Here is a 17,569-nt window from a genome sequence, read left to right on the forward strand (position 1 = left end):
ACAGCACTGCGTGCAACAACAACAACTGAAAACTCAAATTTGCATTAAAAAGAGAAAAAGCATGTTCACATATCTATACTCAACAACATGGATGAATTTTAGAAACAAGTGAATAAAAAGCAAGTCCCGGACAGAATGATACCCTTTGTACATAACTCAAAAACAAGCAAAAATAACCAATATTTTGTTTTGGCAGGCATATAAATGACAGGTAGATTACATTTATGAATATATGACATAAAGTTAGTAAATCATAAAGTAACAAAGAAAATTATATATAAGCAAGGAAAGAATTAAGTAAGTCATACCACACACACACACACACACACACGCACACAAATGAAACACTCTAGGACAGCAATTACATCTGAGGTAAAGAAGGGAGTGTGGGTTAATGGAGGACCCCATAGCAAAGATACTGGTAATGTTTTAGCCTAGTTCACAGGTCCTCACTATATTATTGTACTTAAGAACTAACACCTAGATAGGGAAAAAAAAACACAATAGTAATAAGAATGGATTGAGAAACAATACCTAATATATATGAAGTTCACTGTGTTCTGAACTTGTAGGAATTTAATAGTGAATAAAAATTCTGAAGGAATGCTCAAGTTGCAAAGAGAGAAAAAGTTAATGATTTGGAGCATTAGATGTTTACACAAGCATAAAGTCCCTCGCAAAAAATATTTTTTTAAAGTAAGTGTAAAGTTAAACAGAGAGGAACAATATACCATAGATGCTGCTATAAAATGTTCATTTTAATATATATATCTTTTCAAATACATACAACAGTAGGGATCTTCCCACTATGCCATCCATACTTGCCCTTTTTCACCTAGTTCAAATGGTTTGGTCAGAGCTCTGATGCCCATCAGAATTGGGTGGTGACTGGTTTCCATTTTAGTTAGCTAACAAGGAGGAGGAGAGACTACTTAAGTTAAGGATGGCATTTAAGATGAATTATAGGAAGCATTTCACAATTCAGCATATAACCAAGTTGTAGAATTCAGATCTCACTTAAAGGAAAGATTACTGTTGCTAGCTTTAAAGGAGGCTGGGTGCTAACGGTATGAATATTTATGTATTTGCAGCTAGGCTGGAGCTCTATAATGGTAAGCAGATCTCATGCTTCAGTGCATAGACTGATTGCCTACAGGAGTCAAGAAAAGCTTCCCTCACCTACTGCACAGTAATTAAGGGCAGTTTGCACTGGTTACTGTCTCCTTTCTCTGAATCATCAGATATTGATGAGGATGGGCCAACATTGATAGTTGAGCAAAATGTATGTTTCATGTATTTTTATAATTTCTTGCATCATTGCATTTTTTTTTCACTTACCTCTTAGTGCCATGGAGAAGCCTTAACTAAAAGAACACTCTTTTTAGTTATAGAAATATAAACAAATACTATTTAATTAGAAAGGAGGACAATTTTCACCCAAAGTCCTAGTACACAAATTCAATGAGATTAAAATGTAGGTATGCTTCATCTCAGGTCTTTTACTTCCATATGATATTGATTATGTAATCTTGCCTTCTAGTTCTTTCTTTTGCCTTATACTGTCATATATATTTCTCCCAGTTAATTACATTTGCCAATTAATACCATTTAAGATAAATATATAGTAGTTTAAGTGGCTATAACACAGTTAATTTAATCATTCATTTACAGTACAGCATTTAAGTTCTTCCTATTTTTTTCTACCATAAATAAATTTCTATGAACACCTTTGTTCATAAAGCTTCCTCTATGCTTTGGATTATTTCCCTTGGGATACAGCTAAGTGAAACTACTGCTTTAAATGGCATAAACATTTTAAAGATGCTTACAATAACTTGTATACATCAAACTGCATTCCAAATACAAGCAATGTATCCTGCCACAGCAATGAGTAAATTATCTCTGTACCATACTGTGGCCAATTTCCAGTATGGTCATCTAAGTATATCTTTCAAAATTTGATAAAAAAATTGATATTCAGTAGTTTTAATCTGCACTTAAATAATAAGATGTATAACTGAATTACCTTGTCTTATTCACTTTGGTATCCCTGTAACTTGCAAAGTGTATGGGAAAAGCAAGTGTTTAATACATGCTTGTTGGATAAATACATAACTTAAAAACTACTGATTTTTAGTGTTTTCTTGCTGACTTTTTATCTGTTAATTTTTGATAAACTGTTACCCTTTGTTCATCATAAGTACTACAAATTTCTCCCAGATTATCATTCCATGTTGATGCCATTTCTGACACATGGAATTTTAGACCTAACATGTTAAGTCTATGAATCTTATCCTTTTTGGTTACCTTAATCACACTAGAGGTTTAATAAGCAATCCTTACTACTTTTCACTAGTTTTTCACGCTGTGACATTCTTAATATCATTTCTCTATAGTAATTCATATGAAAATTATTTCAGTGCCATTTAAACACAAAATACTCCATTTTAAAGATATATATGTCATGCTCTTTCATACACAATTTATTTATGAGCATGGGTTTCAAAGTTCATTCTATGAAAGTAGAATTTCAGTTTTCTAATTATGCATTCCTTCAGTCCAGGCCATCAGCAGACAGGTAGGAACCTTCACAGGTGGGTAAGGCTGAACTGATGAGACCTACTGAGAAGGAAGTAAAAGAGAGGCATGCTACCAGCACCTCCATTACTACAAATCCTGGTTTGGGTGGATTAGGCATCGCCTTTCACCAGGTATTTTCTATCACCTTCCCCATCCCACAACCAAAAGGGGTTGTTTCTAAAGATAAACATGTGAAAGTGAAAAAAAAAAATGTGCACTATGATATCAAAGGGACAAATGAACTTTGGAAATGATTAATACTATATATGGCTCATATAATAAGCAAAATTATTTCAAAGTTTGGGACATTTACAAACAGGCACATTTATATCAGAATATAACATTTAAAATAATCAACTGACTTCTACCATAAAAATTTCCCTTGTATTTACTTGAAGTTTTAATAACTACTGTGTGTGCCAGGAATTCACGAAACAGGGGATTTCTATTAGCTTGAAGGCTACATAATCAATGCTGTAAAGGCACTTCTGCTAGTGAATAAATGATGAAGTTTGACCAGAAAAATGCAGAGTCAACAGAAATATTCAACAAAATACATAGCTAAGAATGATCCTGGAATTAAATGAGGATTTTCATATTTTATAAATGTTAAAAACTAAAGAGATGATAGGGGTTGGCTACAGATATCTAATTTTTGACTAGTATTTTCTAGAAACTTTAGAACTGAGATTTTGTTACACCTGTCTACTTGGAGTTTATTACTGTGATAATCAAGAGTATTGCAATGTAAATGTGCATTATTCCCTCAATATAGACTAGATAACAATTCTTATTACTCTGCTAAATGATGTTACAGAAACACTTCCACAGTATTTAAGGATACATTTATAAAAATGCTTCTAATTATGAATATTTAAGTACTTCCTCCCATCTATCAATGGGAGGAAGCTTACAAAATATGGCATCTTTATACATCAGCATTAAAAAGAATCAAGTTGATCAGTACGTATTAATGAGTAATATCTGTTTTCTAAGTAATAAAGCAAACTACAGACCAATGTTAAATGTACATGTGTGCACACACACACACACACACAGACTATAAACTCTGACAGGATACGTGTCAAACTTTTAACAAGACATGAGAGAAGAGACTGATGTTTTACATTTTTGTAATGTCTAAATTTTTTTTATTTAATCAACATAGTCTACTCTCATAATTTAAAACTATTCATATTTGGTAAAATAAAAAAATATATATATATGTAAATATACATATTTATCTGTGTATCTTTCAGAGAGGTTAGAAGTATTCTAACATCATCATGTGCTTATACCCTCCTATAAATCTAAGGTGCTGGGGTCCAGCCCAGGTGGATCCAAGGAATTCAAAGGGGAGACGGCTTCAGTGATCAGGATACGATAGAATTAAAGATACAAAGAGTGGTTAAATAAGGATAGCTCAATGAGAAAATTCAGTGGAGAAAAGAGGCTGAATAACTTGGTTTACGTGGAAAGCCAATAAAATTCCAAGACAAGGAATCTGCGTCACCTACGTAGGCCACAGGCGTCCTCCCGTTCTCCCGAAGGACAGGAGACATTAAGGCCTCCCTGGTCAGATCTTAGAAGCCCAGGCAAAATTAGTAGGCTTGATGAGCCTCCACGCTCCAGATGGGAATTCAGCCAGAAGGTGAGAGAAAGAACGACATGGGGAGACCAAGCTTCAGTGAACAAGGCCCGCGCTTTATTTTCCAAAGTAGTTTTTATACCTTAAGTTGTGCATAGAGGATAATGGGGGAAGGGGTAGAGTCAGCAGTAAGCCAGGCTTTCTTCCTGCAAACTTATCATATGCAAAAGTTTAGGTGATTTACATCATCTTCTGGCCAGGAGGCCTGTTAACATTTTATGATCCTTTCTTCAGAAAACTTATTTTTCTTTAAAGGTGATTATTCTAAAGTCAGGCGCCACCCTCCAAAAGCATTAGATAAAGTTGCTTTCCTATAGGGCAAAGGTGTGGTGGGCTATAACAAGAAAAGAATTAACTCAAAGGTCCAAGGTTACAAACATTAAAGCTATTATTTACATTCCTATACACCAATGATATTATTCAATACACTTCCAGGGACACAGTAGGTAAGGGATATGGAAACTTAGCAGCAAACATTGGCCCAAAAAGTGAAAAACCCTTCACCAATACAATTTCTAATCAATCTTTTAACTGCTCAAAGGAATCTGTATTTAGACAGTTTAGAACATCTTATGCCTCTCATGGTTGGGAGGCTCTGAACAATTACATGTGGCTGGAAGAACCTGTTCAGGCAGGCTAGAGAACTTCCAAAGGAGTTTGTGAACTAAAACACCCTTGTCACACCCAGGAACTTTATTAACTGGAGCTGTAAATTAACTCTTTTTCCGAGAAAGGGAGAGAAATGGTGGTGGGGGACAGCCCCCCATAAAGTCAGAGGTGTAGGTGAGAGCACAAAGCAGTAAAGTAGGCAGACTCTGGTTTTGGGGGTAGATGCTCAAGAATTTCCAGGGGGATTCCTGAGGCTCGATCCCGCCTTTGTGTACACCGAGCCTCTTTCCTCATGACCTTTGCCACGGGCGGAGTTCCTCACGCTGGCTCCCTGCACTAAGGACCATCAATGTGACCTCTACAACTAACTTAACTGGATGACTTTTTCATTGAAGAAGCAACAGCATTGATTTATTACTTCATATAAATGCATTTAGAGTCTCTCAGTAGCAGGTATATATTAACTTTTGTGCAGTTTCCACTGCAAATATGCTCTTCACAAAACCATACTATCTTCAAATGCTAAGAAAGAAAATCCAGGCTGTTGATTCTGCAGCTTCATTTCTGAAACAAACTTCCTGTTGCATTAAACCAGTACAAACATTGATTATTAAAAATGTAAAACCATTCTAAGTATTGTGAGTAAGAAAAAGCCCGAAATGTTTCAAGTCGTCTGGTATGTTACTATTTGGAGTAAATAAAAATTCATGATGAAGAACTGTATTTTGGTTATCCTGGTATTGATTAATAATAACAAATAATAGGTGTTGGAAGTTTGAAGGGGTCTATTCTTTGCTACCTGAATTCTGTGCATCTGAGAAACGAGGAAGGCAGAAGGGAAGCCAAGATGTCATGTTTGCTACTAATACAGCAGACACTAGAGAATGTGGCTTGTATCTATACACAAAGGATTTACTACTAATACTGAACCCAGAATTAGACTAACCTAACTCACACCATTAAAGGCAGATGCCAAAAGCTCTCTCCCATGAAGTCCTACCACTGTAAAACTCAAAGGATAGAGGAGCAGAGTAGAACACACACTGTGAGGCAGGCCAGACTCCAAGAGATAAGGCAAAGAAAGGAGCTGGTCTTCAGTTTATCCTTCCAAACTCAACAATCAGACTGAATCACTCCTCTCTACCTTAGTATAAGAAAGAAGGAGTTCTGGGGGGATGGCTAGGAGAGTTAAACCAGTAAAGTTTTTTCTACATAAAAGAAAACAATCAGGAGCAGGAAGAAGAATTCCATGTGGCTATCCCAGTGGTTAATATATACCATGTGTTTGCAAAGAATATTGAAAATACATGAGGAACTTCTATCCTCTTTGTAGTAAGTTTTTTAAAATGTAGATATACTCACTGGCACAAATATTTATTAAACATTATGTGCCCTTGATTATGTTAGATGCAGGCACTGACAGAAAAACAAACAAGAAGTAGAGGGAGTTCCCAGTTCAGTGGGAGAGACTGATACACATAGCTATCACTGAATACGATCAGTCATATAATGGAATTATAATCTCTATGAACACAGAGAAGAAAACAGTAGAGGAATGCTTTCATAATTTATTATGCTCATTTATTCCTTCATTTATTTATTCAATACCTACTCTAAGCCAAGCTCTGTACAAAGGTATTAGTATGAGTATACCATGGTCTAATACTAATACATTTGTACAGAGCTTGGCCTAGAGTAGGTATTCCCCTGGAGAAGGAAATGGCAACTCACTCCAGTATTCTTGCCTGGAGAATCCCATGGACAGAGGAGCTTGGTGGGCTACAGTCCATGGGGTCGCAAAGAGTCGGACACGACTGAGTGGCTACACTTAGTATACAATGGTAAACAAAGTAGGTAAGATCTTTCCCCTTATTGAGCATATGATGAGTGATGAGACAAACATGAATAAAATAAAGCACATAAATATATAATTACAAAATGGATTCTGTGTTAGATAGGAAAAAATACAGTGTGTTATTAGTAAAAATAACAAGTTATAAAAAGATCACAGGGAATCTTCCCTGAGGAAATAGTTCAACTGAGATCTAAAGGATAAGGTATGTCCCTTCAGGTAAGAGTCACCCTGCTTATTTAACTTCTATGCAGAGTACATCATGAGAAATGCTGGGCTGGAAGAAGCACAAGCTAGAATCAAGATTGCCGGGAGAAATATCAATAACCTCAGATATGCAGATGACATCACCCTTATGTCAGAAAGTGAAGAGGAACTAAAAAGCCTCTTGATGAAGGTGAAAGAGGAGAGTGAAAAAGTTAGCTTAAAACTCAACATTCAGAAAATGAAGATCATGGCATCTGGTCCCTCACTTCATGGGAAATAGATGGGGAAACAGTGGAAACAGTGTCAGACTTTATTTTTGGGGGGCTCCAAAATCACTGCAGATGGTGACTGCAGCCATGAAATTAAAAGACGCTTACTCCTTGGAAGGAAAGTTATGACCAACCCAGATAGCACATTCAAAAGCAGAGACATTACTTTGCCAACAAAGGTCCGTCTAGTCAAGGCTATGGCTTTTCCAGTGGTCATGTATGGATGTTAGAGTTGGACTGTGAAGAAGGCTGAGTGCCGAAGAATTGATGCTTTTGAACTGTAGTGTTGGAGAAGACTCTTGAGAGTCCCTTGGACTGCAAGGAGATCCAACCAGTCCATTCTGAAGGAGATCAGCCCTGGGATTTCTTTGGAAGGAATGATGCTAAAGCTGAAAGTCCAATACTTTGGCCACCTCATGCGAAGAGTTGACTCATTGGAAAAGACTCTGATGCTGGGAGGGATTGGGGCAGGAGGAGAAGGGGATTACAGAGGATGAGATGGCTGGATGGCATCACTGATTCGATGGACATGAGTCTCAGTGAACTCTGGGAGTTGGTGATGGACAGGGAGGCCTGGCGTGCTGCGATTCATGGAGTCACAAAGAGTTGGACGTGACTGAGCAACTGAACTGAACTGAATCTGATAACCTGAGGAGAAAGAAAGGCATAGATAAAGGTTTTTGGTGGAAGAAAGCCTGGATTGCTTGAGGGAGCAGAGTGAGAAGGGAACCATCAGTCAATCAGTTCAGTCACTCAGTCATGTCCGACTCTTTGTGACCCCATGGACTGCAGCATGCCAGGCTTCCCTGTCCATCACCAACTCCCTGAGCCTACTCAAACTCATTTTCAGTGCATTGGTGATGCCATCCAACCATCTCATCCTCTGTCGTCCCCTTCTCCTCCTGCCTTCAATCTTTTCCAATGAGTTGGTTCTTTGTATCAGGTGGCCAAAGTATTGGAGTTTCAGCTGCACCACCAGTCCTTCCAATGAACATTCAGGACTTTAGGATTTCCTTCAGGATTGATTGGTTGGATTGCCTTGCGAGCCAAGGGACTCTCAAGAGTCTTCTCCAACACCACAGTTCAAAAGCATCAATTCTTCGGCACTCAGCTTTCTTTATAGTCCAACTCTCACATCCACACATGCTTACTGGAAAAACCATAGCTTTGACTAGATGGACCTCTGTTGGTAACCATAGTTGGGAAAAACATCTGGGAGGTGGTCATATACCATATGGTGACAAGGCATGAGCTTTAGGTTGTATTATGGTCATTATGAAACCACAGATGATTTTAATAAGGGAAATTATGCAACTCAATTTACTATGCAATGGTAGCAAGAGTGGATGAGGGAAAAGCAGAAAAGAGATTGTTACGGGGATCCAGGGAAGAGAGACAAGTGACTAGAAATAGGATGTTAGCTGTGGAGAGAGAAGTGGAAGGATTCAAGAAATGTTTTGGAGGCACAAGCAACAAAATTTGGTGATGGGTTGGAATAGGGTGGAAATGATTTGTGAACACATCAAACACACCTGCTACATATCATGCCAAAAGCTCAGCCTCTCTGCACCAGTGCCAAAGCGAATCATGAAGACACAAGAGTTTTGAGTAAAGTAGACAAGAGTAGGGGATGCCTAGTAAAGGCGGATGCAGCAGACTCCTGCTCTTGAAAACTATGTGTCCCAATCTGGGAGGGTTTGATGAGGAGTTTTATGGCAGGAGTTCAAGGGTGGGCTTGCTGACAAAATTAGGGTATATGCAGGGCTTGCACTCTTTTACTCTCATTTAGAGTCTCCTAATCTTGAGGAGCTTCTCTAGTCCCTTTAATCTTGCCTCAGGTGGTTTCTTGGCTACTCCTCTCTTGATTAACAACTATTCAAACCTGTCGTTTGGAACTCAGGGAAGGCCATGGAGGTTGGAGCCTTGCCTATAAGAAAGTGAAAGTGAAAAGAGAAAGTGAAGTCACTCAGTCGTGTCCGACTCTTTGCGACCCTGTGGGCTGTAGCCCACCAGGCTCTTCTATCCATGGGATTCTCCAGGCAAGAATACTGGAGTGGATTGCCATTTCCTTCTCCAAGGGAATCTTCCTGACCCAGGGATCGAACCCTGGTCTCCCGCATTGCAGGCAGATGCTTTAACCTCTGAGCCACCAGGGAAGCTCCATGCCTATAAGAAAAGGGGGACAAAAGACTTCTGTGCCCAGGTGCCCCACAGGGTCCTTCTCGGTTTCACATTTTGGGTTTGAGCAATACCCAGGAAAAATGCCATGTGAGCTATGCCTTGAGGACTAAATCAGATTTTAGCTAATGGAAAAGAAAAAGAAAGATACAGAGGTGTGAAGTCTTCTGGCATATTTGGAAATGCACAAATAGTATTCTGATGAGCTAGCAGAATAGAGTATGTGACAGAAAATGCAGGGAGATAACATAAGTTATACTTTTGGTTTTGTTTGATTATATTACATTATTGAAAGAGGTCAAAGAGAAGAGTGAAAAAGCTGGCTTAAAACTCCATCGAAAATCTAAGATCATGGAATCCAATCCCATCATGTCGTGGCAAATAGAAGGGAAAAAAAGTAGAAGCAGTGACAGACTTTATTTTCTTGGGCTCCAAAATTACTGTGGACAGTAACTGCAGCCATGAAATTAAAAGACACTCCTTGGAAGGAAAGCTATGACAAACCTAGACACAGTATTAAGAAGCAGAGACATCACTTTGCTGACAAAGGTCCATACAGTCAAAGCTACGGTTTTTCCAGTAGTCATGTATGGATGTGAAAGTTGGTCCATAAAGAAGGCTGAGCACCAAAGAATTGTTGCTTTTGAATTGTGGTATTGGAGAAGACTCTTGAGAGTCTCTTGGACTGCAAGGAGATCAAGCCAGTCAATCCTACAGGAAATCAACCCTGAATATTGATTGGAAGAACTGTTGAAGAGGAAGCTCCCATAATTTGGCCACTTGATGTGAAGAGTCGACTCAATATAAAAGACCCTGATGATGGGAAAGATGGACAGCAGGAGGAGAAGAGGGTAACACAGGATGAGATGGTTGGATGGCATCACGGACTTAATGGGAATGAATTTGAGCAAACTACGGGAGACAGTGGAGGACAGAGGAGCTTGGTGTGCTACAGTCCATGGGTTTGCAGAGAGTCAGATATGACTTAGTAACTGAACAAAATAACAATAATTAAATTGTTGAGAATTCAGCTGGATCTTAGGAAGGAGGGATTAGTGACAGGGATTTAAAAATTATCTATAGACTATAACTAAAACTTTAGACCAGATGAGACAAGCCATGGAGAGTACAAAATAAGAATCCAATCAATAACTATCAGGAAGTCTCTGCATTAAAAGGACAGAAAAAAAAATGAGAAAGAAGCTTCAAAGGCATGAAATCCATATGGATAATAAGAAGTACAAATGAAATCATAAGTAATTATACAATTATAATTATGTGTAATAATTTAGAGTATTTACTGTATACTAAGCACTGCTTTAAGGGCTTTATATATATATATATATATATATGTAAAGACCTTATATATATATACACATACATACACACACACATATTAAGTCATTTAATTTTTATTATAATCTTGTGAGGTGGTTGCCATTATTAACTTCATTTGATAGATGTAGAGAATGAGTCACAGACATGTTAAATTGCTTGTCTGGGGTCACCAACCTAGGAAATAGCAAAGTTGGGGTTCAAAGGGTTTGTAACCTTAATCTCTATGCTTACTGCCTCTTGAGACCCTGAGGTTTATCACTTCTGTCCTCCCCAGATTATGTGAAAAACACTAGCTTGATCAGTTATAAAGTTCTCAGGGATGCTTCTTAGAAATTAATCCAACCTCTAGTTTAGGTGTTAAGCATAGAAATATTCTGTAAGTTAGTTGCCTTAACATGTGTTAATTAATGATCCCATACTCTTTACAACAGAATCTTTTAAATAAACAAATATCTTATAATTTATAAATAGGGAAAAATTAAAGCCGAGATCATTAAAACACTGTGAATATAAAGTACTGGTTCTCTTCATTAATGAATGGCATTAAGTCCAACAAACAACCTGAACATGGCAGATCAACTTTAAAAAACTCTAACTTTATAATCATTATAAAAGAATTTCAATAATATAGACAACAAAATAGGTATCAAAATTTTTCTAATTATAAAAAGCAGAAACAATAAGCTCATAGAAATGAAGTATTAATTTTTTGCAATTGCTTTCTTATTGGTTAAAGTTTAATAAAAGTAGAAGTACAATGATAAAAACCTTAAAAATAAGACTGATTCTGAACTGGGGACAACTGTGCCCACCTGCCTCTGCCCAGGGGACACTGGGTAGTATCTGGAGACACTTTTGGCCTGTAACAACTGGGGGTGAGTAGTGCTACTGGCACCTAGTTGGTAGAGACCAGGAATGCTAATAAACATCTTACATGCATGGGACAGCTCTCCCACTACAGAATATCCTGGCCCCAAATCTCACAGTGCCAAGTCTGAGAAACCCTACTATAAAAACAGTATCTATACCAATAGTAGTTAAATCAGAAAATTTAAGATGAAGGTCATCACTACAGAATTCAGTATACATTTGAACACAGAAATGAAAAAGATTCTATTCTAAAATTTAGGGGTAAAATCAACTTAATATCGGTCTTAGTGATGTTCAATAAATGTCATATCATTTCTTGCTACCATTATTAGTGCCTTGTTATTTTGCTATTTATAAGACTGATGAGGCTCTTTTTCAAAATCTCTATACTTAGTACTTTGACTCTGTTCTTCATACTCAAAATCATTTTTATGGAACATACCAGAAGGGAAACTAACCTACACATTTTAAAGAATTTAAAGTGGGAACTGTTAAAAACTGGCATTTCATTCAGTAACTGCTAAAATGCAAAGAATGGACTAGACATATTAACTGATGTTTCTTTCTATCCAAATTTCCTCCGTCACCATCTCTGAAGGAAATGGCCCTCTTAACAGACTTTGAGTGTTTAATTTTAAACCAGGGAAAACTTTTATGACTGAGGGATAAACCCACAAAACTGGAGTTCATACTGGAAGCCTTTACACTATGAACTATAATGATACCAGTGGGCATGACCATTTTTAAAAGTGTAAAAAAAATCAATGAGCAGACTGTCATTACAGAAACTCATTCTGTATCAAACATATCACCTAAGAGATTGATATTTCATGCTTATAAAACTTAACATAAAATTAAATTGCAAATATTTTCTCACAATCTACTAAAATTATGGCCTAAGGCGATACACTGCTAATCTGAAGCATTTGTTCAGCTCTAGTGGACATATTTCCTATGTGATTTATGTGAAAGAAGGCTTCATTTGCCTCTTCATAGATTCAGTAATGAGGCTTCTGTTTCTTACATGAAACCTAGAAAGTATAGGAAGCTCTTTAAAATTAAACCAGCAAATGTTAACACTGAATTATTAAGAAATAACAATGAAATTAATAAACTGGGGGAGATGTTCTCCTTTTGTATATAACTATGTCATTTCAGACCTCACCCATTCTTTCATTATCCAAATACACAGAAAACATCTAAATATTCCATAGAGAAAATACATTTTTAATCTTTAGGCACAAAACCAGAAGCACAGATTTCGAGTAAAGTAGACTGTGATTATTTTTCCCCCTGAAATCTAGAAGGACCAAAAAAGATAATTTCAGTCATTTCACTCCAAAAACTTAGGGATAATAGAAGAAAAGAGTTGTGGAAATGATTCTACATTTTATCTTTTAGGATGTGAATAACTCAAGAGTTCTTGAGGAAAAGGAAAAGACTGATTTCAATATTATCAACCTGATACGATTTAAAACTTATGTGCTTTTAGCCAGTAAAGCATTTGCTTATTAACATATTTCAGAATACACATAGACGGAAATACATCTTAAATGATCTTGAAATAATTATGCATTTGGCTTTATGTTGAAATCTACTTGACAACTTGAAAAATTACCAGACTTTATATCAAAGTATAATAGGCAATTCTTACCTTAAGCATTCAGCATCATTTTGAGGTTTTTCATTGATTTTTATTTTTTCTGCCTCTAGGTATTTCGTAGTACAAATGGCTTCATGTTTTTTATCTTCAAAACCTAAACAATTAAGACAATTCTTATACTCTCTAAAAAATTAAATATAAAGGTTATCTTTCTTCATTCATGAGAACAATGCTCTAAATTTCAGTGTTTCATGTAAAATACATGTACTAATGATTTTTATTTTTCTACTTTAATGTAGCAATTAAAGACACAAAAAAAGATCTTAAAATTTGTGTGAAATTAAAAATACCAGATTCAACATTTATCAATTTAGTGCTTTACCTATTCCTTTTTCACATCAACAAAATCCCCTTTTTACATCACCTATATCTCAATGAGTAAATACATTTTCAAAGAATAATATTAACCTATAATAGAGAAGACTCTTGTGAGCCCCTTGGAGTCAATCCTAAATGAAATCAACCCTGAATATTCACTGGAATGACTGATGCTGAAGATGGAACAATACTTTGGCCACCTGATAGGAACTGACTCATTGGAAAAGACCCTGATGCTGGGAAAGACTGAAGGCAAAAGGAGAAGGGGGCAGCAGAGAATGAGATAGATAGCATCACTGGCTCAATGAACATGAATTGAGTGGAAGGATAGGAGGGCCTAGTGTGCTACAGTCCATGGGGTCACAAAGAGTCGGACACAACAACTTAGCAACTGAACAACAAATGACAGATATATAACTATATTCATCAGCAAAGTAACTCATACATGTAATACCTTTAAGCTTTCTCTGCAAAGTAGATAATTCTTGTATTAATTCATTCTTTTGTCTTTGAAGTTCATTTAACAGGTCACTATCATGTTCCATTGACTTCATTTCTAGAAATAAATATGCAAAAAAAAAAACATATTAACTACTTTTGGCTCTGCCTAATGTCTGTCAAGAATGATTAACTTTTTCTTGTGTAGTAAAAATGTAAGCAATGTATGGTCAATATACTTTTGGAAGTACTGCTTAACAATATTAGATCTTCCAATCCATCAGCTTGGGATGACTTTCCATTTATTTAGGTCCCTGGTGGCTCAGACGGTAAAGCGTCTGTCTACAATGTTAGAGACTTGGGTTTGATCCCTGGGTTGGGAACATTCCCTGGAGGAGGAAATGGCAACCCACTCAAGTACTCTTGCCTTGAAAATCCCATGGATGGAGGAGTTTGGTGCAGGCTACTATCCATGCGGTCACAAAGAGTCCGGCATGACTGAGTGACTTCACTTTACTTCTAATTTCTTTCAACAATGTTTTTTGTAGTTTTTGTATACAAGTCTTAAACTTTTGTTAAATGTGTTTTACTCTTTTTTGATTGAAAATTGAATGTTAATTCACAAATTGTCCATTTGGCTTGTGTACATTGATCTAATAACCTGCCATCCTGCTGAACTTGTTTATTAGCTCAAACAGTTTTCCTATGGATTCCTTAGGATTTCTATACACAAGATCATGCAATGTTCAAATAGAGATGGTTTTACTACTTTATTTCCAATCTAGATGTCTCGTATTTCTTTTTCTTGCCTGATTGCCCAGGCTACAATCTCTAGTAAAATGCTGGATACAAGTACTAGGAATGGATGAATATCTTCATCTTTTCCTGATGAAAAGATACATTCACCATGGTTTTTCAAAGATACTCTTCATCAGGTTGAGAATGGTCCCTTTTATGTCTAGGTTATTGACTGTGTTTATCATGAAAGGGTATTGGATCTTGCCAAATGATTTTTTGAATTTATTATTATTTTATATCTTTTATTTATCTGTATTATATTCATGGTCTTGAATATTTTTATAATATCAATTTTAAAAGTCTTTCTCTGTGAATTTCATTATCTCTGTGATTTCTGGAGATGTTTCTGTTGACCTAATTTCCTTTTTGGTATGAGATACAATTTCTTTTTCACAGATATAGTGATTTTTGGTTGGATACTAGACATTTTGTTTACTATTTTGTTGATGTTTGAATTTTGCTCTCTTCCCCTCAAGCATGTTGATACCGGCTATTTAGCATGCAGTTAGGTAACATAATAAGGTTCAAACCGTGCTTTTAAGATTTAGTGTGTGTCCAGAGTAGGAAATGGCAACCCACTCCAGTGTTCTTGCCTGGAGAATCACAGGGACGGGAAGCCTGGTGGGCTGCCATCTATGGGTCGCACAGAGTCGGACATGACTGAAGCGACTTAGCAGCAACTTAGCAGCAGAGTAGCCTTAGGTCGAAGGCTAATTGAATCCTACTATTAAGGCAGGATTCTTCTGTTTAATGAGCTCTTTCTATTCTGAAAGGATGGAACATGAATGTCTCCCAGTCCTGGGTGAGCGCACAGAATTGTTGACCTTATGATTCCCCAGCAGTTTTTCTTTATTCAGTCTAGAGGATTTTCCCCTATGTATGCAAAGAATAATATATAGCCAAAGACTCAAAGCAACTTCTATGTAGATTTCTGGAGGTTTTGTCTGTGCAGTTCTTTTCTCTCAGTACGTTGTCCTGAAAATTTCAGCTAACTCAGCCTCCCTGAACTCCAGTCTTTGTATCGTATCCTTGACTCAATCAGGCCACTATGTTTTAAGTTCCCTCTCTCACTCCTGTTGTCAAAAAACTGCAACCAGGTAAAAGCCTAGGTAATCATGCCTCATATGTTTTCCTTCTCTTAGGAATCATAGCCTTGGACAGTCTCTTGTCCTTAATATCTAAAAACAGTTTTTAATGCATTTCTTCTAGTTCTAGTTTTTTGTATTGTGCTCCTTCCTGATCATAATATATATATACATATATATATATATATATATATATATAAGAACTTCCCAGATGTATGCCTATAAGATGTATGCTTATATGTATGCCTTAAGAACCTCTGTCCTATACTCTCTACACAAAGCAACCTATCTCTAAGAGCCTCATTTCTTTCATCTATGAAATTAAGCTAATTAAAAAGTATAATCCTTATATTTTAAAGGTTTAATTATGATCCAGGTAGCATTTTATGTAATTAAATATTATTTCATGAGTACTTACAACAATCTTGTTAAAGTCATTATCATTATCCTCCATCTTCATAGATGAAGAAACTGAAGCAAATAAAACTTAAGCATCTTGTCCCAAATCACATATTACTCTCTGCTGATTCTCTTGCCCTCTTTGACATCTCTGTCTCATTATTCTCTTCATTTCCTTAAATGCTATGCTTTTCCATTTTCTGCCTTTGGTCTTTGCTACCCCTCTATGTTCCCTCTACATGTTCCCTTTGAATTATGTTAGCAAATTATCTGGAATCCCACACCTAATGTTCTAGCTTGATCTCTTGTATCAGTTTCACAACCAATTTCAACCTGCTACTTGGGCACTTCTACCTGTTTATCCCATAGACATCTCCAACTAAAAACACTGAAACAAAACTTAATTTTTTTGTCCAGAAAAGGCTATAGTTCACCTCCATTTCTGCTCTTCCTCCTGGTACCATATTCTACCCAATCTCTGAAGTATGAAAACTGTGGTTCATGCTTGACTTTCCTTATATCTGTTTAGTCAGTGATACATCTGTCATTCTTCCTAAAAATCTCTTTGTCTTCTCCTGTCTTTGGTAACTTCTATTTTTTTCTTTAATAATTTTATTTACTTATGGCTGTACTGGGTCTTCATTGTTGTGCAGGGTGTTCTCTAGTTACAGTGAGCAGGTGCTCCTCTTAGTTGCTGTGGCAGGTTTCTCATTGTGGTGGCTTCTCTTTCTGCACAGTACAAGCTCTAGGTCATGTGGGCTTCAGTAGTTTAGGCACAAGGGCTTAGCTTCTCTGCTGCATATGGGATTTTCCCTGGCCAGAGATCAAACCCATGTCTCTCGCATTGACAGATGGATTCTTCACCACTAGCCTCTCTGATAATTTCTTTAGTTCAGCATCTTATTACAGACTGCAATTGCCTGCATACTAGTGTTTCTGAAATGGAATTCTCCCTACCCCCCTGTGTAACAGTGTTTCCTAAACTGTTTTGATGGTAGAATAAAGATCACAGCAACAATATCACCTATATAGTTTCTATCACAATGTACTATGAATATCTGCCTATATATTTCATCCCCCCCCCCATTTTAGTTTTATACCTCCAGGACCTAAAAGGGTGCCTAATATATAACAGATAGTAAACAGAATTTGGTTATTAAATAAATGACCAATGATCATGTCACACCTACTTCTAAAGAGCTTGAGACAACTCACAGTAAGAGAGACATACAATTAAGATAAAAGTAAAAAAATAGCAATGCAATAACCCAATTTACTTATAAAAATGTAAAATTTCTGGAAAATTCATTAATTCAA

The 17,569-nt window shown here is 36.6% G+C and overlaps 1 protein-coding gene across 1 annotated transcript in view; it reads right to left on the minus strand.

The window, feature by feature from the left end:
* Positions 1-17,569, minus strand: part of CCDC172 (coiled-coil domain containing 172) — a 57,880-nt gene that overhangs the window by 7,379 nt on the left and 32,932 nt on the right. The window contains exons 6-7 of the mRNA XM_010859289.1: positions 13,987-14,088; positions 13,206-13,308 (exon numbers count right to left, since the gene is read on the minus strand). Of these exons, the coding sequence (XP_010857591.1) occupies positions 13,206-13,308; positions 13,987-14,088 (205 nt within the window). The remainder of the gene's footprint in view (positions 1-13,205; positions 13,309-13,986; positions 14,089-17,569) is intronic.

This window comes from Bison bison, unplaced genomic scaffold (genome assembly GCF_000754665.1).
Source record: "Bison bison bison isolate TAMUID 2011002044 unplaced genomic scaffold, Bison_UMD1.0 scf7180017864456, whole genome shotgun sequence".
NCBI lineage: Eukaryota > Metazoa > Chordata > Mammalia > Artiodactyla > Bovidae > Bison > Bison bison.